Raw genomic sequence first — 22,768 nt, 5'->3', positions numbered from 1 at the left:
CAGCCACTGTGGCCCAGATCCACAAAGTTACTTAGGCACATAAGTCCCAGCTTTAGGCTCTACTACAATTCACAAAGCTCCTGCTCAGCTGCTGGCTAACACTGAAGACTCCTCATTCGATGCCTACATTTCCAGTGTAAAAGTTCTCTGCGTGCCTAAGTGTCTGCCTTTTGGCGTGTGTTCTGCTGTCTTGCTCAAGCCACCTAAACACACATCTCCCACCTAAGCTCTAACATAATCCATGAACAGGAGGAAAGACAGTCAGGCAAATACCTATCTTCCTTGGTAGGCTCGATCTAGTAGGCATGCTCAGAACATGCCTACCACAGTGCCTTTCAAAATCCTTCCACAGGAGGAGGAAGAGGTGATTCCACTTTGGATAAATCATTGGAGCAGGGGGACTTCTGTGGGAGTGGGTGTCCTAATCACCCAGCTGTAGTATAAGTCTTTCTCTTGCATGTTCTCTCACTCTGGCCCAATGACTCTTTAAGTATTTAATCCAAACTAGAAGAGCTTTAAGGGGAGAGACTGAGAGAGTGCCACATTTGATTAGACTATTCCATAGCTCAAGGGTTAGTGTACATTTCTGAGACGTGGGAGACCCCCTGTTCAAATCATTTCTCCCACCTCAGGCAAAGGGGGGAACTGAACCTAGGTCTTCCCCATCCTAGGCAAGTAATGTAACAATTGGACTAAATGTTATACGGTGGGTGCTGGTGACAACACTCTCCTCCTCCTCCTCCTGTAGTTATTTCGTGTGGTGTGAGAGAGGTGCTTCTTGCCTTCCCATAAGAAATAACTTAGGCACCTAAACCATCTGACTTCAGGAAAGAGATTCCTGGCTGTGAATCACAGGCAAAAGGAGGGAGCCTGGGCTTAGGTGCCCAGCTCTGTGACAGGGGTGGGGCTCAGGGCACGCCCTTCTCATTGGCATTTCCCACTGGCTAGCTTGGACAGCTCCTTGTTTAGGGCGCTGGCTTTTGTGGATCTTATTTTAAGGTACCTATCTCTCCCCATCCATTGTAGAGGGAGCCTAGGCACCTAACTCAGGCTTTGTGGATAGCAACGTTGTTCCTGTGATTTTCTAAATAGGCATTGTGACACTGTGTGTCACAACACTTAAGTGGATCTGGGCCTGTGGGAAACTGCTTGTCTCTGTGAGCAAATACAGACTTCCAGTCAGGATTTAATCTCTGCTAAACAAGACAAGGGAGACAAAGACAGACGCACAGTTTGAGTTCCAGTTATGGCTTTAATAACTGCCTCCTGTTTAACCAAACTGTGATTCCATATATCATGACAACTACTATCTGGATGTCCAATTCTAAGGTCCATCAAGGCATCTTCATTAATATCTGCTATCATCATGGCACATAAAAGAAGATACCGTTTTTAAGTAGCCAAATCCCAAATATGTAGGGCTTCATAGATTAAAATGAATATATTGAACTACATCTGGAAACCAACAGAGGAGGTCCTTATAGGCCCTTAAATAAGTGGGTAACCATATTCTTCACTAGTGGCTGGTTCTGGCCTTTATGCAAAATAGGTACAGTAAAATATATTACACTCACATGTAGAAAAAGTAACGGAGTACATACAACAATCCTTCATTTCAAAGCGAGCATTTTAAACCTAGGACCAAGTCTGTTCAGACAAGTATTTAAAAAGTATCAGAACTTCCTAAGTCTAAACAGATCTCAAAAACTCCTGAGAACAGGTGTTTCCACGGTATTTTGTTACTTTTCCTGGCCAGAACTCCCAGAACCAGAAACATGCAAAAATGGGAACCTCACAGAGTGGCTGGCCCTTTTAGGAGGATATAGGATCACAGCCCCACCTGTGAAACAATTAGCTTGGGCTCCTTCGGTTGTGAGAAGCACTAAGGAAGGAGACAGACCCTCAGGGAGGAGGATCTGGCCCCATCTTGAGAAAGGGATGTTCAGGATTTCATGTATTGGACCCCAGAAGGGAATGTTTCAAATATCTAGACTGTGTGAGCTTTTCAAGGGGCCCTGAGCAGAAATGGAAAGTGAGGCAGGGTGCTGCAGAGTAACCCCTGGCCAAAAAGGGGCACTTAGGAACTAGTGACCCTGCTACAAGGGGAATCTTCTTTTTAACAAAAGATCTCCAAACTTTTTCAAATCTCCAAAGAGACCATTAAATTCCAAATGAAGGTTCAGATCCAATCGTAAGTGCCTATCCCACATACATTTATGCACTTACAGTACTTAACTTTACTACTATGAATGTTTGAAGTCAATAAGACTGTTTACAATAGTCAAGTTAAGCAGGTGCAAAAATGTCTGCAAGAATGGGGCCTTATTTATCTCTATCCTTTGCCATCCATGTTTTAAATCCAAATTTATCTTCATCTGTTTCACCACTGTAACTATGAAGCAACTTTTACAGTCTGATCAGAATTTAGACTGTGGTGTTCTAATTACTGTAGAGGAGGCTTGTGAAATCATGAATCTGAGGTGGCAACAAGCTTTATTTTTCTGAAGTAAGATGACTACTACTCCAGACATTTCCAAGCATCCTCCCTTGCTACTACTTATTGCATCATGCATTTTTAGATCTTTGTCACATAATTGTAATTGCCACCAGGCTGTTTACTAAGTGATTCAAGTATATTTAAACTCTTCTTACAGAGCCACTTTCTTACCTCATATAGCTGGTTGCCGAATTCTTGTTATATATTTCAGTTGTAACTTCTGTTTCTGGTGTGGTGTTCTATTTAGTTTAATGGTACCTGTGTTTGACAGCTTGTTGACATCTCTAGGACATGACGACAAGTTTTCTCCATTGAGAGGCCTCCAACAGCTGTAACCTAAACTGCAGGCCCTGCAAGGATTGCAGGTGTCAGTCAAATCCTAATCACTTCAATAGTGATCACAGCTTTTTACAATACTACTCTGTTGTTGCAGACAGAGGGTATCACGGAATGAGAGGGTCACTAGTTACTGCCAGAGAGTTGATTAACACACCTGAGGCTTGCAAGGACTTACAACACCCACAGGGCTTGGAGGGAAAGGAAAGGGAACAATGAGTGGGAGGAGAAGAACAAGACAGCCAGGAGAACAAGAAAAAAGACAAACCAATGAGATAGAAAACAATGAAAAATGCATGAGGGCTGGAAAGAGCTGGAGATAATCCGTCCTATTGGAAACTGTTCCTCTGCTTGATCACAGACAATGGATGAGAGCCTGAAACTCTTGAGCTTGTCTATGCACAAAGTTGCACTTCTTTAACAATACTGGTAGAGTTAGTTATACAATCCCCCTAGTTTGGACACCGTTATACTGATATAAAAGGTGCTCAAATAAGCATGGCTTATTTTGGTATAGAAATGGGAATAAGTTATACTGGTATAGGGCACCTACATACTGATATAACTGCACTGACACTAGGAGTTGTATTGGTTTAACTAGTTCCAGCAAAAAATATCACACCCTAACCAGCATATCACTACAAAAACTGTTTAGACCAAGCCCCCTTTATACAAAGGGAGTTTTGCCTGAGTTAAGTGGTTTAGAAGGCATGGCTCCAGAAGAGCACATTTAAAGCTTAGCTGGCAGAAGAGATAAGGGAGGCCCAACTAGTCTCTGGTAAGAAAAGATAAAAAAAGGAGAAGTAGAAAAGGCGGCAAGTTTATCATGCTCTTTTGAGCATTAAAATGGTCCCCGATCCCTCCTGCATGATTTCAAAACACAGTCCTTCAGGAAACTAAAGTTGCAATCATATTTCTGAGCGCATGGAGAAACTCAAAGTACATTACCTCTACTGCTTCCACTAACTTATGTGGAGTTACTCCAGATTTACTGGACACTGGGGTTAACAAGAACAGAATTTGGCCCTTAGCTAAAACTCTGTAGTCATGGTTCAGATCCTCAAAAGTATTTAGGCACCTAAATTCCATTGATTTCAGAGTTGAGTGCCTAAATACTTTGAGGATCTGGGCCTAAGGGCCCATGTAGTCCTGTAAATATTAATACAAAACACGAAAACCATTCGGAAGAAGCAGAGAATAGACTGTTGAACTCAGGAAGTTCCATGGCATTTAGAATCCAACTATTGGTGTTTGGCATTTGGAGCTTTTATAGCCATCTGACATTTAGCCTGGATCCTCAGTGCAAAGTGGGTGGGTTACTAGCCCCAGTGAAAGCAGCAGCTGGGCATTAGCCTACAGCCCCAGGCCGGCGGGGGTTGAAAGGACCAATAAACTCAGATGAGAGGCTTTAATTGTGTGTAGACAGGATGAGGGCAACACCTGAGTTAACTCAGCAGAAAAGAAATGAGAGGCCGGTTGGTGAGGGGAGGGTGACAGTAGGAATGTGAGGGACAGCTGATGGTGGATGAGAAGCAGTTTCCGTAGAAAAGGAAAGAAAAGAGAAGTAAAGTCTTCCCTCCCCCATCTAGTTATAATGAGAGGTTGTGTCCCACCTATCCCATGCCTATCCTAGGAATAGGTTTCTGTGGAACATGCCAGCCTGAGCCAGGCAGAGCTAGGCTGAACTGGGTTTGCAGTTTCATAGGTTGTGACATCCCAGCAATAGCACTGCTGGCTTGGCTCAGGTGCCCGTGGACTGGCACCACTGTCTAGGGTGGGCAAGCACAGGTTCTGCAGATGCAGATTGAGTGAGGCATTGCAGAGCTGGGCTTGCCACAGGCTACTGGAGTGTGTGCCCGCCTGGGCCAGGCATTGCAGGGCTCAGCTGGCTTTGCACGGGTTCCTGTGGAAGGTGCCTGCCCACACATTGCAGGGCAGGGTTGAGTTTGCTCAGTCGAGCGGGAGGATGTGCCAGCCTAGGCTGGGCAGGGCTTGCTTATGCTCCCATTTCCTTCGGCCCCATCAGCTACACCCCCCACGTGCTTTCCCCTTGCTCACCCTGTCTCCTCTACAACTTAAAGGAGTCACGGAGCGCAGCGGTTTCCAGCAGCCCCTGCTGAAGGGATTCCGCTTGTCCCCATTACGGACCGATTTCTCCTTCCCTGACCCCTAGCCAACATGATACCCTTTCGCTTCGCCCTTTCAGCCCGCCCTTGCTTCTATCAGACGCCTGGGAAAGGGGGCGGCGCCTCGCTGGCAGCAGGAGTTGTGTAAGGGGAGAGTGAGAGTGAGAGCAGCACATTGATGAGCTGAGAGTTCGTTGTGTAAGCAGGATCTGCGGGGCACTGCAGAGGGGTAAGCAACGATCTCTTCCCTCCTCGGTTAGCTAAAGAGGGTGGCAGCGTTCATTCAGCCCCATTAACATCATTAGGGTGCTGGGGGTTGTTGCTGGTTGATTACGCTGTCCCTCCACCCCCCCCCAGAATTGTTTGCCATTGCCACCATATAGCGTTCCAGGTTTGGGTTTTTGGATGGGAGGATAGGAGGCTATTCCAGTGGCTCATGCTGCTTATTGATTTTGTAATACTCATGCACCCTGCAAAAATGAAACCAGAAAACAAAAACTAATTTTAAAAAGGGTGGGGATGGAGAGTGAGCTTGGTTGGAAAAACTGTGAGATCCAGTGCCCTCTGGAAGTGGAAAGGAATATTATCTTTCCATGTTAGAAGTTTAAAAGAGTGCACCATACAGAAGAAGTGGAGTGTGGTTTAGGAGTTAGAAGGCTGTGGTGAGTCAAGTTTCCTGGATTCTATTCCCCTTAGTAGCATCTGACCTTGGCCATAGCGTTGCTGAGCTCCCAGAAATCCCTTGAAGTCAGAGGCAGCTGCAGGTGCTTAGCATATCTCAAAATTTGACAAATTAACCTTACTGCCTCCCTACTTATCCATATGTAAAATGGGGATAATACTCCTACCCTAAGTCTTGTGAGGCTTAACTTATTTTGTGAAGCGCTGGGAGATGGTCAGCTGAAAAAGCCGTCTAGCATTGGGAAGTGTGGTTCTTTTATTACATTCTCAAACTTCAGTGGAATGTAGAAAGAATATGCACGTTGGTTCACCCTTTTGCTCAATAATCTCAAAGTATGCCACCAAACAGTAAGAAATGAAGGTTTACAACACGTGTGTGAAGGCACCTCCCCAATTCTCAAAGGGAGAAAGTGAGGCTCAGAGACATTAAATACCATGCTTGACATCACATGGGAAGTCTTTAACAGAGTCAGTAACTGAATACAGACCTAGTTCTCAGTCCTATGCTTTAGTCAAAAGACCTGCCTCCTCCTTTTTAAAAAATACATTAAATGGCTAAAATTCAAAGACTTAATATAAATCAGATTTAAATAACTCAATTATCGAAAAATGTGCCACTTTGCTTCTCCTTTCTATTTAAATTGAGAGCAGTGGTACATCCCCTCCCAGGGTGTGCGTTCACCACCACCAACATCCATCCCAGGTTACAGTGTCAGGCCCTGCCCCTTCAAGTGCTTACACACAAGAGTAGTGAGTCCCACTGACTTCAGAGAGATTACTTGCGTGCACAGTTTTGCAGGACTGAGGCCTAAATTATTTTTTTCTGGACTACCTTTGGAAGAAATCGAGAAAAAGTCTTTACTTTCTCTGGTTATGTAGGTGTTATATTCAGAATTTTGATTTTGGCTTGTTGCCTCTTTAGAGGCAGGAAACACAGAGACTGAGAGCCTTTGTGAAGTATCCCAAGGGCCAAGCTAGATAACTCTGCGCTTTATCTTAGCAGTTGTCCAAAACTAGATAGCTGATTAGTATCAAGTAGGACCAATAGCTCATTGAACAGATTGTCAACAGGAAAGAAAGGCAGAAGACAGCACTATAATATGCAACTTGCTGCACTACTGCACTAGCTCACCTCATTTAGTGCCAGATTAATATCCTGATGCCAGGAGAGCCAGTGGGCATTGCAGGTGCCCTGTCCTGTTTCTGTGTTACAGATGCTAACACTGAACAGCACAAATGCCAAGATCAATAAATATGGGTTTGCATATCTTTTTGGTGTGTTCAGATAAATATGGTGGAAAAAGGAAATAAATTGACTCTTTATTTCACACATCAGGAATACAAAGTTATAACCCACATAGCTGGGCGGGGGGTCAAGGTACTGCTACCCTTACTTCTGCACTGCTGCTGGCGATGGTGCTGCCTTCAGAGCTGGGCAGCTGGAGAGCAGTGGCTGCTGGCCGAGATCCCAGCTGTGAAGACAGTGCCATCACCAGCAGCAGCGCCAAAGTAAGGATGGCAAGGTATGGTATTTCCACCCTCACTTCGGCGCTGCTGTCTGCAGAGCTGGGCCCTCAGCCACCCAGCTCTGAAGGCAGCAGCACAGAAGTAAGAGTGGCAATACTGCAACCCCCCTAAAATAACTTTGCGATTCCCCCCTCCCCGCAACTCTTTTGATTCAGGACCTCCAATTTGAGAAATACTGGTCTCCCCCATGAAATCTGTGTAGTGTAGGGTAAAAGCACACAAAAGACCAGATTTCACTGTCTGTGGCACGTTTTTCGTGGCCACGAATTTGGTAGCGCCCTAACTATGTAACTCTTTGACATGTGTAGAGTAGTGGTTCTCAACTTGCGGCCCAATCAGCACACAACTGTGGCCCATGTGACAGCCTCAGGGCCATACAGATAAGTATATATATATTGTGTGGATGTGGCCACATAACACATAGAGAGCTATGTATGTGGCTCATGATGGCAAATAGGTTGAGAACCACTGGTGCAGGGTGCCAGGGTGCTAGAGCTTCTCAACATAACAGTTGTATGAGTTGTTGTTTGTTTTTTAACATGGGCAGAACAATGTATTTTTCCCTAGCTACCTTCCTGGAACTGGCTGAAATATTTTAGCTGAAAACTTCCCTGAAAGACTGCACCTGAGGCAAACACCCAGCACAGAAAGTTTTAGCCCAAATGATTTAAGTTGTAAGCAACTGCAAACAGGATCTTGTAATGTGAAGAGTCAGGCAACCTTAACCATAGGCATCACTGCCTATAATATTTATTAATTTACCCTTAAAATTACCCTTAATTTGGGACAAAGAAACTTCCTTTCCACTTGAGAGCAAGTCTGTTTGGGAACTTTCCCTGTTCATGTTCACATGTGATTGGTTTCCAAATTAATTTCTTTTTCCTAGACCAGCCCAAGTAGCTTCTTTAAGAAATGAATCCAGAGAATGTTTGGAATCAACAGGAGGCTTCAGTTAGGGAATTGTTTTGGTAAATGCTATTCCTAGAGGAGGGGCAGAGCACACTGCATGCAACCACAAAGAAGAATCTCTTTTCTTTCATTCTCTCTTTTACTTACCTTTTCTGCTTATCTTCCTGTTAATTACTACTTTCAAAATTGCATATTGCAGATATGTGTGTTCCACTGTAGCTTAGGAGACCTAAGGCAATTTAGAGCTTATTATTTAGCAATTAAGGATCAAGCCTTAAATTCCAAGGCATGTTGTCAAGCGTTAAGGCCCCACATTTACAATTTATTTGTAATGAATTTTGTAGAAAAAATATGAAACTGACCTGTCTGGTCTCATTTTTTGAGTGGAATGAAATTTTAAAAAAAGGCAAACATAATGAAGAATAAATTAGATTTTAAAAATTTGTTTTTGTAAGAACACAGGGAAGGGAATTTCTATTTTTAAATATGTTTTAACCAAATAGTTCAGCCAACCTAAGGCATGTTTAATGTGCCTATTACCATGGTAACTACACATTAAGCTCCACATTAAGGGTTGCACTTGTCTGTAAAGAACCCTGTCCTTTACCACTTCTTGGCTCAGCTACTCTGAAACCTGTCTTTAGCTGTTGTTTTCACTTTTCAATAATCCCTTCCTTTCCTCATAAGGGTTTTATTTTTGTTCCTGCTGTTCTCTTCCTCCTCCCTCTCTTCCCTCCCGCCTCTCCCCCCCCCCCCCCGGATGAAAAGCTGTAGGGGAGAATATAAGATTGTTAAAGAAGGAAGGAAAACCCAAGACACCTAAAAAAGAAAAGGAGGACTTGTGGCACCTTAGAGACTAACCAATTTATTTGAGCATAAGCTTTCGTGAGCTACAGCTCACCGATGAAGTGAGCTGTAGCTCACGAAAGCTTATGCTCAAATAAATTGGTTAGTCTCTAAGGTGCCACAAGTCCTCCTTTTCTTTTTGCGAATACAGACTAACACGGCTGCTACTCTGAAACCAAGAAACCTAGAGTAACAACAGCTGAGCTAAAGTTGCGGGGCAGGGTATAAGGTGCTTTATGGACAAACATAGGCCCCAGTCCTCCAAGCTGATCCACTGAAGATGAAGGGGCTCCACACAGGCATCTGGTGCACGGATCAAGTTACAGGATCAAAGCCTTAGTACTGCCATTATTCTGGTATTTAAACGGTTTTCCACTGACTCCAGTAGGCATAGGCACCGATTCCGTGGGTGCTTCATGGCTGGAGCACTCATGGGGGAAAAATTGTGGGTGCTTAGCACCCACCGGCAGCCCCACTATCAGCTCCTCTCCGGTGGCCCCGCCGATCAGCTCCCCCAGCCCGCTGCAATCAGCTATTCCGTGATGTGCAGGAGGCTCAAAAAGAGGCAAGGTTGGGATGGGCCCTTCGAAGTGGGGGTGGGGCCTGGGGCAGAGACAGGGGGAGCACCCCCCGGCATGTTAAAAAGTCTGCACCTCTGCCAGTAGGACATAGCAATTCAGGAATAGGACTGGAGGACTTTTAATTTGGCATTTGGTGGTGGATTTAGAACCACTCTGGTTTGGACTTTTACTTTTCATCAAGCTAACTTGTTGACATTTCTCCGGAGTGCTCACTGCCCACTTAGCTGAAAGAGTGAACAATATGTCTTTATGAATCAGCAGAATTCTTTTGTATGCTTACTCTTAAGGGCACATGTCAATATGTGGAGAACAGACTTTTCATATGAATTAAATCACAGGTTCATAGAAATTAGAGACGGAAAAGGCTAATTAAATCATCACCTCTGTGCCCTTGTTAATTACTTCTAGAGTGCCAGAAGTATGTAAGGCACTTTACAGACAAGTATAAAGACAAACTCTCATCCACAAAGAGCTCAGAAACTAGACAGTAGTGATGTATACCCAAAGCATGGTCCAGGAAAACCGTGAAAACCAAGAGCTCCAGAATTCTAATTTGGTTGCCCCAGGCACCCAAATTCTAGAAATGCATAGCTGTGGAATAAATAATTTTTTTTCTATTTGAATAGAGAATCAGGTCATTCTATGCACCATGCTTTTGTTAAACTGTTATAATTGTTCCCAGGCTCTTTTGAACATTAGCATGTGAATAACATTCATATGATCTTAACACCTGAGCAGACTATGACCCGGTGGGTGGATTATTGCAACTCAGACTAAAAGATTCTGTTTTGACACTCCAGCAAAGCATAGAAAGGGGTGAATGAGGGGGAAGAATCAAGGCTACAGAATAATGTGTTCTGTGTTAGAATATGCAAACTTCCAATGGTACCTAAGTGGTAACCACAGTATTGTCCGCTCTCTTACTCCAGTAGCATAACCCTTTTGATGAGTTTCCATTCAAAGAGAACCAAATTCTGTATGTCTTACTCTCCTGAGTAGTCCCATTGTTCTCAGTGAACCTATTTGTGTGAGTAAGTCAAGAATGATTTGGCCCATAATCTGTACATTTGTTTATCTACTAGGAATAAAGATTTGGTAGCATTTGGTATAGAGTGTTTTGTTCAGGAGCTCAGCCAGACTGTTAAATTGCTGTAGGTCAGGTTGTTTTTTTTTTTTAAATGCCAATATGACTCTCAGGTCAGTCATGTAGGTCTCTAAACATGCCAGTGGTGCCATATTACTTGTATTCTTGGGAAATGCACCAGGAGTTTGAATGCCACAAACAGAGTTACACAACTCGGCTAGTATGGAAGTTTTAACATGGTTTGAGGCCACAGATTGTAAGTGCTGTAGGGTTGCATGCATTTGTTTGAGCTCAGTTTTCAATGTTCATATTATTTACAATCACATTTTCAGAGGTGGCCACAGATTTTGTGTGCCTCAGTTCTTAGGCACCCAACTCAAGGCACCGTGGGCCTGTCTTTCAAAAGTGTTGAGCGTCCAAAACTCCAACTGAAGACCTCATGAACACAGCACATCCAAAAATCAGGTCTAAACTGTCTCATCCAAACATTGAGATAGCCAATAGCTCTGGCCACTGTTGAAAATTTTGGCTTTAAGGCATTATTCATTTGTATCTGTAACCTTCTTAAATAGCGGTAAGTAACCAATAATCATGTTTGGAAGCATATCTTGCGTTTATTATCCTCCATATTAAAGAAAAATTGCTGTCTCTCTGCTCAGCACAGCATTTTCAAAGGTAAGAAGTATTCCCATCTATGTAATGGTGGCATTGCTAATGAACCCATAACCTTAGTAGCTAAGTGCCAGTAAATAAGCGTTGTCACCTTGAATAGTCAGTGGAATGTGGTTTGAAAATAGTGTTATTCTGATTGGTGTTCCTGAGCCACTCCTGGTGATGACCAGCTTGCTTTAAAATAACAATATTTGTGATAATGTCAGAAGGAGAGCCTAGTAGAAGAAACCATAAAAACATCTGTCTGCTTTCATATTCGTCTGCTATAATGATCCCAACAATAATGTTGGAGCTGGATTGTGTCTGGTGGTCTGTCACTTTGCAAGGGGAAGAGGAACCATATCCCTTCCTTTCCATTAATGTCCCTCCTCAGAGGCTGGGGACAATATGGTCCTTTCACTGCCCTGAGCACAAGATTCTGTGAAGTTGCACCTAAAACAGCACTGCTTTTTAGTCTTTCTCCTTCTGCACTGGGCTGAGGACCTAGGGAAGCATGTGCTGCACCTCTTCGAAGGAAGAGTTGTCTTCCCTTTGTGCTCCCGAGAGCATACCTGAGTGGAGACCCTGGCTTTCAGAACTGTTTCTGGAACAGGGCACCTTAACATTTTCCCCCAGCATGGCCCTTTAACTGTGAATCGCTTTTTAAACTTGAATGGGTTGATCCTGCAAGGTGGTGATCAACTCCTGGGAGCTGCTGAATCTCCTCAGCTCCCTGTGAAGTCAGTGCAGAGGGTCACCACGTTACAGAAATGGACTTGACATTTCCTTTGCCTGGCCCTTAAATCCCTGCTACACCAGGCTGCTCACTTGTTCAGTCTCTTCCTTTGGGTTTCCATATAGCCTCTGTCACAAAGGCTCTCACTTTTCATTGAAATGGCTGCCACCAACAGGAGGGAAAAGGAGGTGGGGGGAAGTGCAGTTTACAAAGGAGATGTATGTCCTGTCCTCCTGTGTTCTACTGTTTTGTTTTTTTAAATGCTGTTAGGCTTTCCGACAGCTGGACTGAACTAAACAGGTTTAAATCCTTACAGCTGATCTTGGGGAAACCCGATTGTTTCGGAAGTCTGAGAAAAATTTTAGCCTGTATTGTAAGACGTGCCTGATACAAACAAGGAATGAGGGAGACAGCAAAATAAAGCTGAAGCAGGGGCAGAAATGTCTTTCATGCTGTTACAGGACAAGAAGTAAAGGACATGGGAAATGCCTCTGAATGAGTCAGTCAGTCAGCTTTAGTAATAGAGCTGCTAACATTAGCAGACTGCAGAGGTTGTAGTTTGTTTTAGGTAACAGAAGCTTAATTGGCAAAAACAATTGTGTCTTTAAATAATACCTTGCACTTCTATACTGCCTTCTGACAAAGCATCTCAAAAGGCTTGAGGAAGCTTTTATTGATTCAAATAAGAGCACCTGGGCCTCTTTCTCTGTTGCTCTTTGTCTTACGTAATCATGTATGCCAGTGGTTCTGAAACTTTTGTACTGGTGACCCCTTTCACATAGCAAGCCTCTGAGTGCGACCCCCCCCCTTATAAATAAAAAACACTTTTTAATATAAATAACACCATTATAAATGCTAGAGGGAAAGCAGGTTTTAGGGTGGAGGCTGACAGCTCGCAACCCCCCATGTAATAACCTCATGACCCTCTGAAGGGTCCTGACCCCCAGTTTGAGAACTCCTGATTTATGCCAATGTAAAATGGTGGATGAGGTAATATCTTTTATTGGACCAACTTCTCTTGGTGAGAGAGGCAAGCTTTTGAGCCACACGGAGCTCTTCTTCAGGTTGATAGTGCTTTACATCCACTTTGTACTGAAGTAAATGGCTGCACAAGATGCAGGATGGTAGCGAATCAGCCCCTCTGTCTGAGGCTCTAAGCACCTTTGACCTAATTTTAAAAGTTCAATAATTGATAAAGTATCACAACTTCTTCTTCTTCGAGTGCTTGCTTATGTCGACTCCATTGCAGGTGTGCACGCGCCCACGTGCACAGTCGGAGATTTTTGTCTTAGCGGTATCCGTAGGGCCGGCTGTGTCGCCCCCTTGAGTGCCATGCTCATGCACTAGTATATTAGATGTTGCCAGCTCTACACTCTCTGAGTTCCCTCTTACCACCCATGGTGGTCAGTTGGAGCGTCTTTCCTTGCTCGTAGAGGACTTGCAATTTTTCTTATCTTGGACTTCATGCCTTTAGGCTTTGTACATAGTTATCTTTTGTGTTAAGTATCTGTTTATTGTAGAGACTAACCAATTTATTTGAGCATAAGCTTTTGTGAGCTACAGCTCACTTCATCGGATGCATACCGTGGAAAGTGTAGAAGATCTTTTTATACACACAAAGCATGAAAAAATACCTCCCCCCACCCCACTCTCCTGCTGGTAATAGCGTATCTAAAGTGATCACTCTCCTTACAATGTGTATGATAATCAAGTTGGGCCATTTCCAGCACAAATCCAGGTTTTCTCCCCCCCCCCCCAACCCACTCTCCTGTGTGTTTTTTTTTTGGGGGGGGGGGGGGGGGGGACCTGGATTTGTGCTGGAAATGGCCCAACTTGATTATCATACACATTGTAAGGAGAGTGATCACTTTAGATACGCTATTACCAGCAGGAGAGTGGGGTGGGGGGAGGTATTTTTTCATGCTTTGTGTGTATAAAAAGATCTTCTACACTTTCCACGGTATGCATCCGATGAAGTGAGCTGTAGCTCACAAAAGCTTATGCTCAAATAAATTGGTTAGTCTCTAAGGAGCCATAAGTACTCCTTTTCTTTCTGCGAATACAGACTAACATGGCTGTTACTCTGAAACCTGTTTATTGTAGTAGTTAGTGTTAGTAGTTAGGTCCCAGCAGGGACTTTGCCCCAAGAGGGGCATGGCCCGGTCTCTGGGCTTTAAGCCCTGAGAATCCTGTAACAGGCCTATGCCTGCTTGCGACCCCCACAGCAGCTGTCTCAAGTGCCTGAGGGAAGCGCACGTTAAATAGAGGTGGCAGATTTGTCAAAACTTTCCACCTCGCACACAAAAGGAGAGTGACATCAGGCTCAGAGCCCTCCTTATGGAGTCCGCCCTCTGCCCAGCATCAGAGCCGTCCCAGCACCTCAGCATCGGTGCGAAGTGCACCACTGGTACCAGGGGCCCACCTGACACCGTTCTACATTGCTGGTGCCAAAGAAGAGGTCTAAGAAGTATTGCTCCCCGGCGCCGACCAAAAATGGCGAGTTAGCAGTAAGCAAAGAGCCTGTCCCAAACCGCCCGCCTACCCCGGAGCCCCGCAGTCAGCTCTCTCTGGTTGGGGACGTCAGCCTGGTGGAAGGTCCTTCTGCAAGCAGGACTGGACCAACTCCCCTGCCGGCACCGATGCCTTCAAGAGCCCAGGTGTCGAAGGAGCACAGGTCTCCACCTGCGCAACCAGCACTGCCAGTGCCACAGGCTTCGTCTGAGGCTCCCCAAGAGGGCAAGTCAGCCGATAAGGCTGCTGAGGGAGCAGAGGAGTGCCACCAATCCCTCGAGATGATGGCGCACTCTCAACCTCCGTACCGCTGGTCGCCAGTGTCATCATCAAGATTGGTGCAGACTCACCGTCATTCACCGGCTACAGGGTTGTGATGGACATCGTGTCTACACAGCTCGATGAGAGGGAGACACCGGTCCTGCTATTACCGACGCTGATCGCCATCCCGAAGGTCTTCGTCCCGGTGCCAGTCCCAGTCACGGACACCGCGGGAACAATCTCCTTCACACCTCCAATCTCCTCAGCGCCAGACCCTCGCCGCACCATCGGTACCGGTCCCCTTGGGTGGGGCACCGGTCTCCGGTGTCAGTGGTCTCTAGGCAGACCCAGGCCTTGACAGCCCCTCCGTGGTCTCCAGAAGGGGGCTCCTCCAGAACTGAGGGCCGCTTCAGCCCATCATCTCAACCTCAGCGGCGAGATTGGGCATCCGAGCCGGCAGCAAGGCAGTGGCAGACAGGGCAGTCACCTGCTCAGTGGCAACATTGGAATGCCTGGGGGGTCCCAGTCATGACGATGCCCCCTTTGATCCATTTGTTGGCTGCCGCCATGGAACAGCAGCCACCCGGGCCTGGTACTGGAGGCACACCCGGTGGCCGAGTCTCAAGAGGTTGTACTGGCTGAGAGTGCTGCAAACCTGTGACTACTTAGTTAATAGCTAAAAAAAAAAATTGAATACCCCACATATTCAAGGGTAACCAATGCCCAGTGCTTTATCCAGCCCTGCCCCATGAAACACCATTTTTAAAATTCAAAATCTTTTTTCTCATTGGCTTATGACAAACTCTCTGTACAGAGCATATTGGATTGGAAGCACGCTCTGCAAACATAAATTGTATTGTGTTATTTAAGTCATGCATATCACGGCTAGGCATGAGGCCAGCGCAGATCTGCCTTTACAAAACAGGTTTCATAAGTATATAATTATTGTTACTTATTAGACTTGCTAGCAATGGGAGACACAAATGAGACATTGTAATATTGTGCTGTAATTATATGCACTGCATGTGGGTACTTAGGTCATTGCTGTTTTACAGAATCCTGCCTTAGATATCTTACTATGTAGCCTCAGTGCTCTCACACATGGTCAAGCTTCTGTAGATAACGGATGTAGCGGAACCACAGTGGTTCAAATTATGTAATTGGTTAATATATGTGATGATCTCTAAAAGCACTCCATTCATATTCACTTACTTTGCCTAGAATTAGATGGAGACAGCAGGGAAGCAGAATTTCCAAGCATTTCTTCTCCCCTATAAAGGCTCCCATTCACTACTTTTCTCTTTTCCTATCCTTTCTCATTCTCTCTTTCTGGAATGTCGTAGTTAAAATTGGAGAAGACCTTTAAAAAGAGAGTGAAGTACATCACCTTGCAACAGCAGAGCTATAGATCATCTTTAGGCTACATTTCCTAAGCTGGCTGCCTATAATAGCACCAACAAAATGTGTTTGCCCTCAATATTGTGCATGGAAAACTCACCCTTGTGCCAGTCAGAGGACATTTGTACATGCAACCAGGTAATTGTGCAAATAAGGGCCTCTTTGGGCATTACAGTTACCTGGTGTTGCATGTAGAAAATGTCCATTTTCACATACAAATATGTGTCTTGTGCTCACAATGGATGTGCCCACAAATTTTGTGGCTGCAGTTTAAGCAAAAACGTGGCTCATAGGATGCCAGACCTTAAGCAAAAGTACACTAGACCATTAGTGCAGAATGTTCTATCTTATAGTACGAGAGAGCTGTCATTTTAGGGAAGAAAAGTAAGTAGCATGAACATATATCATAAAATAATATCCAAATTCTTTTACCTAGTCTGTCCCAGGATGTAGGGGATCGTTATCAGAATATTAACATTGTTTAAAAGAAGTCAGTAGGTACAGTGAAGGGAGTGTTTTGTGAATTGCAATATGTTCTCCTTTCAACTTTCTTTCTTATTCATGGTCTTAATTTTGGAAGTTGTGGGAATAATTTGAGTCAATGTAGAATTTCTCGTTCACTCTCTACAGGACCAAACTTGATGGATAATTATTAGAACAGTTTCGCTGGGTGCAATTTTGTAGTGTAATTGCATGGGGCTGCTGATCAGGATAAGCATGCTAGTCTTCAGGGAAGTGTATAGCTGTACTATGGAATCATTTTTCTTTTTCATCTTTTATGCTTTCAAAATAGTGTCAATCTAGCCCGTAAGTGTATGTATTCAAAATTTCATGCTCACATTCTGGGGTGCTCCAAAACTCTGATTTGTCCATACAAATAAGGAAATTAGATTATCTGGCTACTTGATTTGCATACAAAACTGCAGTTTTCTTGTTCAAGTCTAAATATTTTCAGGAGCTCAGACCAACCCAGGCAAATTCAAAGGTTGCTTTTGAAAACGTGTCCTGTTTATATATAAAATTGTTCCTCCTAAAAATAGCGTGTGGATATAATGTGGAGTGATATACGGAAAGGAATGTGCTTTTTAAGTATCTTTTTAATCAATGTATGAAATATTTAATTCACTCTATTATTTTTTTCAGTGTGGTAGCCGTGTTAGTCTGTATCCGCAAAAAGAACAAGGAGTACTTGTGGCACCTTAGAGACTAACAAATTTATTTGAATATAAGCTTTTGTGGGCTACAGCCCACTTCATCGGATGCATGCAGTGGAAAATACAGTACATGGCAGAGGGGCATTGCTGGCACGTCATGGCATATATCACACTGGTAGATGTGCAGGTGAACGAGCCTCTGATAGTGTGGCTGATGTGATTAGGCCCTATGATGGTGTCCCCTGAATAGGTATGTGGACAGAGTTGGCAACGGGCTTTGTTGCAAGGATAAGTTCCTAGGTTAGTGTTTTTGGTGTGTGGTTGCTGGTGAGTAATTGCTTCAGATTGGGGGGCTGTCTGTAAGCGAGGACGGGCCTGTCTCCGAAGATCTGTGAGAGTGAGGGATCGTCCTTCAGGATAGGTTGTAGATCCTTGATGATGCGCTGGACAGGTTTTAGTTGGGGGCTGAAGGTGACAGGTAGTGGCTTCTGTTACCTTCGAGTCAGCAGCACTGCTATGGATACCCACATGGCCCCACAGTATGTTAACATTTTTATGGCTGACTTCAGCCCCTAACTAAAACCTCTCCAGTGCATCATCAAGGATCTACAACCTATCCTGAAGGGTGATCCCTCACTCTCACAGATCTTGGGAGACACCACACAACAAAAACATTAACCCAGGAACCTAACCTTGCAGCAAAGCCCGTTGCCAACTCTACCATGTACATTGGTCAAACCGGACAGTCTCTATGTAAAAGAATAAATGGACACAAATCAGACGTCAAGAATTATAACATTCAAAGACCAGTCGGAGAACACTTCAGTTTTCCTGGTCACTCGATTACAGACCTAAAAGTCACAATATTACAACAGAAAAACTTCAAAAACAGACTCCAACAAGAGACTGCTGACTTGGAATTAATTTGCAAACTGGATACAATTAACTTAGGCTTGAATAAAGACGGGGAGTGGGTGAGTCATTACACTAACTAAAAACTATTTCCCCATTCTAATTTTCCCCCTACTATTACTCACACCTTCTTGTCAACTGTTTGAAATGGACCATCCTGATTATCACTACAAAAGGTTTTTTTCTCCTGCTGATAATAGCTCACCTTAATTGATTACTCTCCTTATCGTGTATATGGCAGCACCCATTTTTTCATGGTGTGTGTGTGTGTGTGTATATATATATATATATACACATATATCTTCCTACTGTATTTTCCACTGCATGCATCCGATGAAGTGGGTTTTAGCCCATGAAAGCTTATGCTCAAATACCTTTGTTAGTCTCTAAGGTGCCACAAGTACTCCTCGTTCTTTCTATTACTTATATGGCTTCTAAAGGCTCCCTCTTGTGGCTGATTTAACATGTGACAATGTCTTTAGTTTCTCAGGGTAGCCTAATAGATAAAGAAGTGATGTACCAGAATGAACAAACTGATTTGTAATCTAACTAGACTGCATCTGGTAGATGACTTATAGACTTAAAGCTTTATGTAAGCCAACAATGTGAAAACTGTGTGGGGTTCTAAAATTGGGAGGGATTTAAATAACCCCTATTGTTATAGTTTTCCTTTTCCCCTTCCTCCCCCCCCCCCACACTTTTCTTTGGCAATTGTCAGTGTTACTAGTTCTATGAAAGTTAATGAAGATAAAGATTGTCCATTGCTCCTTCTAGGTGTCCTGGGGAAGTGGTGGACTAAGATACCTAGTCTTTGAAATAAGATACACGTGAGCTTTATTCTGTGCATACACGTTTCCTTAATGATAACACTGACATATAAAACTTCACCTCACCCATTTCACCTTAACTCTGAGCCAGAACATAAAGCAAACTCATTCCCCTACAAATTTATATTGGAGTAGTGAGAATGTTTTTGCAGAAAACAATTTTAAATTTAAATTAAAAAAGTCAACTTTCTGACTAGCTGCAGTCTATTCAAGTACCTTGTCTACAATGCCAAGTATATGAAGTAAATTGGCATTGTTCTGTTGGCTTCAATAGAGCTACATTGATTTACACCAGTGGAGGATCTGGCCCTTTGTTAGTATGTTTAAGGGGATTCTGCAGCTCTTGGCAGTAAAGTGTTTTGTTCTTTCTTTTGGGGGATTCTCAAAGTCGATCAGTCTGTCATAAAGCTGGGATCCTATGACCTCAAGTGCACCAGAAAGCAACAGATATTATCTATCAGATTAGTCAGCTAAGGCCTTTATTTCTTAGTAGAACACATACATGTATAAGTAATCTCACTGATATCAATGTGATTACTTGTGCTTAAAGTTAACGCTCTGTGTATTTACGTGATCAGGGCTCACGACTAGTTTAACTGAAAGAGTACATAAAAATGTTTTCTCTTGTTTCTTCGGTTTCTTTATTTTGTGCATTTTAATGTACCAATTGAATAGTTTATCTGAATATGAAAACTTTGCTGTAGTCAGTTTTCCCTGATGATTGTGTGGGATTTTCTATAACAAAAGGGAAGAGAAACATTTAAAAAATAATATCTGGCTCTTGTATAGGGCTTTTCAGTAAATTTCACAGTGCTATACAAAGAAGCTCCATATAAGTTGGGGAAACTGAGGCACAGAGAGGCAAAGTAACTTGTCCAAAGTCACCCAACACCAGTGGCAGAGCCAGGAATAGAACCCTGGTGTCTGGAATCCCAGTCCAGTGATCTATCCTGTAGGCCACACTACCTCCCTAAAAGGGAAATCTGGGGTAAAACCCCCAAAATTGGCAGAGGCACTCAGGTGCAGTTGTACTATCTGAACCTGTTTTTAACACATAATATTTTTAAATGACCATTATTATTTTTATTTGTATTACGGTAGTGACCGGTGAGCCCAACTGAGCTTGAGGCCTGGCCCCCCTGTATTAGGCAAAATAGAGAAGGGAGAGTCCCTGCCTCGAGGAGCTTGTAATCTAAATAGGCAACACAGATGAGAGATGGGAGGGGAAACAGACACACATGGGGGTGGAAAGGGCTTGCCTTCCATTTTTCAGCAGGTCAGTTGCAGAACTCTGGACAGCTCCCAGGCCAGTGTCCTATCGCTGGAGCCCTGCGTGGATACAAAATGTGTATCTGCATCTGATCCGCAAACGTGGTCAGCAGATGTCTGCAGACTTGCAGGGCTCTACCTATCTCGTTGGTTCCCAAACCTTTTCCTAAGGTGATCCACCAACTGCATTTTCTTTTCTTTTTGTGCGTGGCCCACCCAGGGTCCAAACTGGGTGGGGGGACGTGTTCATAGGCCAGTGTCATTTGCCACTGCCACCGCCTCTTTGCCCTGCCAGGGGTGCATTGACAACCAGCAGTAGTACCCTCTGACTCGGCACTACCCCTCTAATCCTAGTCCAGTGCAGAAGGAAGGCTGGGGGCAGGGGGTGAGAGAGGAAGCCTGCCCCACACTCAACCCATAATGGCAGCTCCTGTTGGTTGGGGTTGTCCTGGCCCCCCGTTCTGGGCATTATGGCTTGGCGAATGGGGTCACAATGCTACTCACTCAGGTTTGGCCTGGCCACCCCTCCATGTCAGCAGGGTGGCCGGGCCAAGTCTGAGTGAGTGGCATTGCGACTTGGCGCATGGCGTCCAGAGCAGATAGCTGGTCCCAGCCCCACAGGATAGGAGCTGCCACTGTGAGATGAGTGCAGGGTGGGCTTGCTCTTTAATCCTGCCCCCACCCCCTGCTGGGGCCTCCTCTCCACGCTGGGCCTGTAACCTAGCTAGAACTTTCCTGCCACCCACTGGTGGAATGGGACCCACCGTTTGTTCTGTCCTATCTACTACTCCTCTCATGATTTTGACTAGATGCTATGGTGACAGTTTTCCTTTGTATAACATTGTCCAAAAAACGTGTGTGCAGATATATCAGTGCTTCACTTTCTTGAGGATAGTAGGAAGGCTATTTGTTTGAAAGTTGCATTAATAATAAATCAGCAACAAGTGGGAAACAGGAGGTACTTAATTGGAGTCTAAATTATTACATGGTCAGTTACATGAACGTGGATGTCTTATACATGTGGATCACAGAAACTTAAACTCCAGTAGCCTTATTGCTCAGTAGAGAAGAGAGGAGATGTGTGCCCAGTACACGGATCTAGCAGAGGGTATCAATCCAAGCTGGATTTTACAGTAACGTATTTAGAATTTATGCTTCTTGAGTTTTGTGGTTCAGGCACGAGTTGTACAAACTTAGCAGTTTCCTTATAGTCACAGGAATGGTTGGAGCCTCTGAAACTTTCTGAATTGTTACTGTAATGCCCATGACATCAGACTCCCCATGGTACCTGTGAGTTTGGCCAGGAGAAAGAGATTCTACAAGTAGACCCTCTCATGAGTCTCCTTTTCCATTCCTTCAGCCTCCAGTTCATGTCTGTTTCTGCCACAATGTTAATAGGAGTCCTGTGTGTATATTGAAGGGACACTGACATGTATGGGTGAAATTTATGCAAACTTGCCCTCCCCCCACACACATTTTGTGTTGGGCAATATGTGGGGTGGACTTGTCCTCTGATAAGCCATGAGAAGGCTGCGGAGCTTCAGCAGAACCCCTCTGTGTCTGCTGTTTCAGCATATGGGCTGGAATAGCAGCTGCAACCCCTTGTGGTACTTGCAAGGGTGTTAGAGCCACTGGATTCAGTGGAGGAGCCTGCTCCATGTAAGCTGCCAGCACTCTGTGGGCACCTGTTTGGGAACTGATGGTTTCTGGTAGCTTATTCCACTGCTGAGTCCCCTCAAGGAAGAGTGTCTTATTTCTGGATCTCACACACCTTGTTCTCTTGTTTGTTATCTGAGTTGTCCCAGAGGAACTCAGCTGTCTCAGTGTGTCATGGATGAAGATGCGGTCATTGATGTAGCCAGATCCTGCCCTGTTGTTTAGCTGTGAAAATCAGGATGTGAACAGAGAGCCTGTGGAGGAATCCAAACACAAGGGTAATGTGACCACAGTGGCCAGTCCTATTAGAGAGGTGGGCTACTGCATTCTGTAGGATCTGGAGGATCTCCATTGCTACCATCTTCAGTGCTAGAAAATAAATTTCATCTGAATACACTAGAAGTGACAAATGCATGAAACTTTTTTTTTTGAGAGGTGAAAGATAGCATTTCTTGTCACTGTCTCTACCTGCCTGTTACTCCTTGGTCCAGCCGCACCCAGAGACCTCACACCACTTTGACAAATGGTGGAGCATGTCTTTGTGAAATTAGCATCTCAGCTAATTCTTCAAAGCATTTCCCCTTTGGACTGGCATTGCTTTAGTCCAGCTTGGGTTTAGTTTGATCATTCTGGTCTTCAGGCAGGTACTGGTCTCTTTGCGATAGCATTGGTTGATTCTGAAGAGAGATGCAATTGGTGTATTGCTGGCACCATAGCTGGTGATGTCTTGCCATCTCTCCAATGCTTGGAGTGCTTATCTATGTTGAACCCAACTAGAAAGTGGTGGATCAACTTCAAACACATCT

The 22,768-nt window shown here is 44.3% G+C and overlaps 2 protein-coding genes across 4 annotated transcripts in view; one reads left to right on the top strand and one right to left on the bottom strand.

Annotated features, from left to right (window-relative positions):
* The window catches only part of COA1 (cytochrome c oxidase assembly factor 1), an 84,792-nt gene extending 69,758 nt beyond the window's left edge, over positions 1-15,034 (bottom strand). Inside the window, exons 1-2 of the mRNA XM_074943519.1 lie at positions 14,917-15,034; positions 11,351-11,474 (exon numbers count right to left, since the gene is read on the bottom strand). Of these exons, the coding sequence (XP_074799620.1) occupies positions 11,351-11,474; positions 14,917-15,034 (242 nt within the window). The remainder of the gene's footprint in view (positions 1-11,350; positions 11,475-14,916) is intronic.
* BLVRA (biliverdin reductase A) overlaps positions 5,096-22,768 on the top strand; it is a 42,961-nt gene continuing 25,288 nt past the window's right edge. For 2 of the 3 annotated variants that reach the window (XM_074943239.1, XM_074943237.1), the window contains exon 1: positions 5,096-5,188. The gene's annotated coding sequence lies outside the window, so the exon portion shown is untranslated. Of the gene's footprint in view, positions 5,189-22,225; positions 22,241-22,768 lie in introns of those variants that run through there. The other variant, XM_074943238.1, reaches the window with a different exon arrangement.

Source organism: Natator depressus, chromosome 2 (genome assembly GCF_965152275.1).
Source record: "Natator depressus isolate rNatDep1 chromosome 2, rNatDep2.hap1, whole genome shotgun sequence".
Taxonomy (NCBI): Eukaryota; Metazoa; Chordata; order Testudines; family Cheloniidae; genus Natator; species Natator depressus.
The sequence above is the reverse complement of the archived record's forward strand: the minus strand, read 5'-3'. Positions and strand labels throughout refer to the sequence as shown.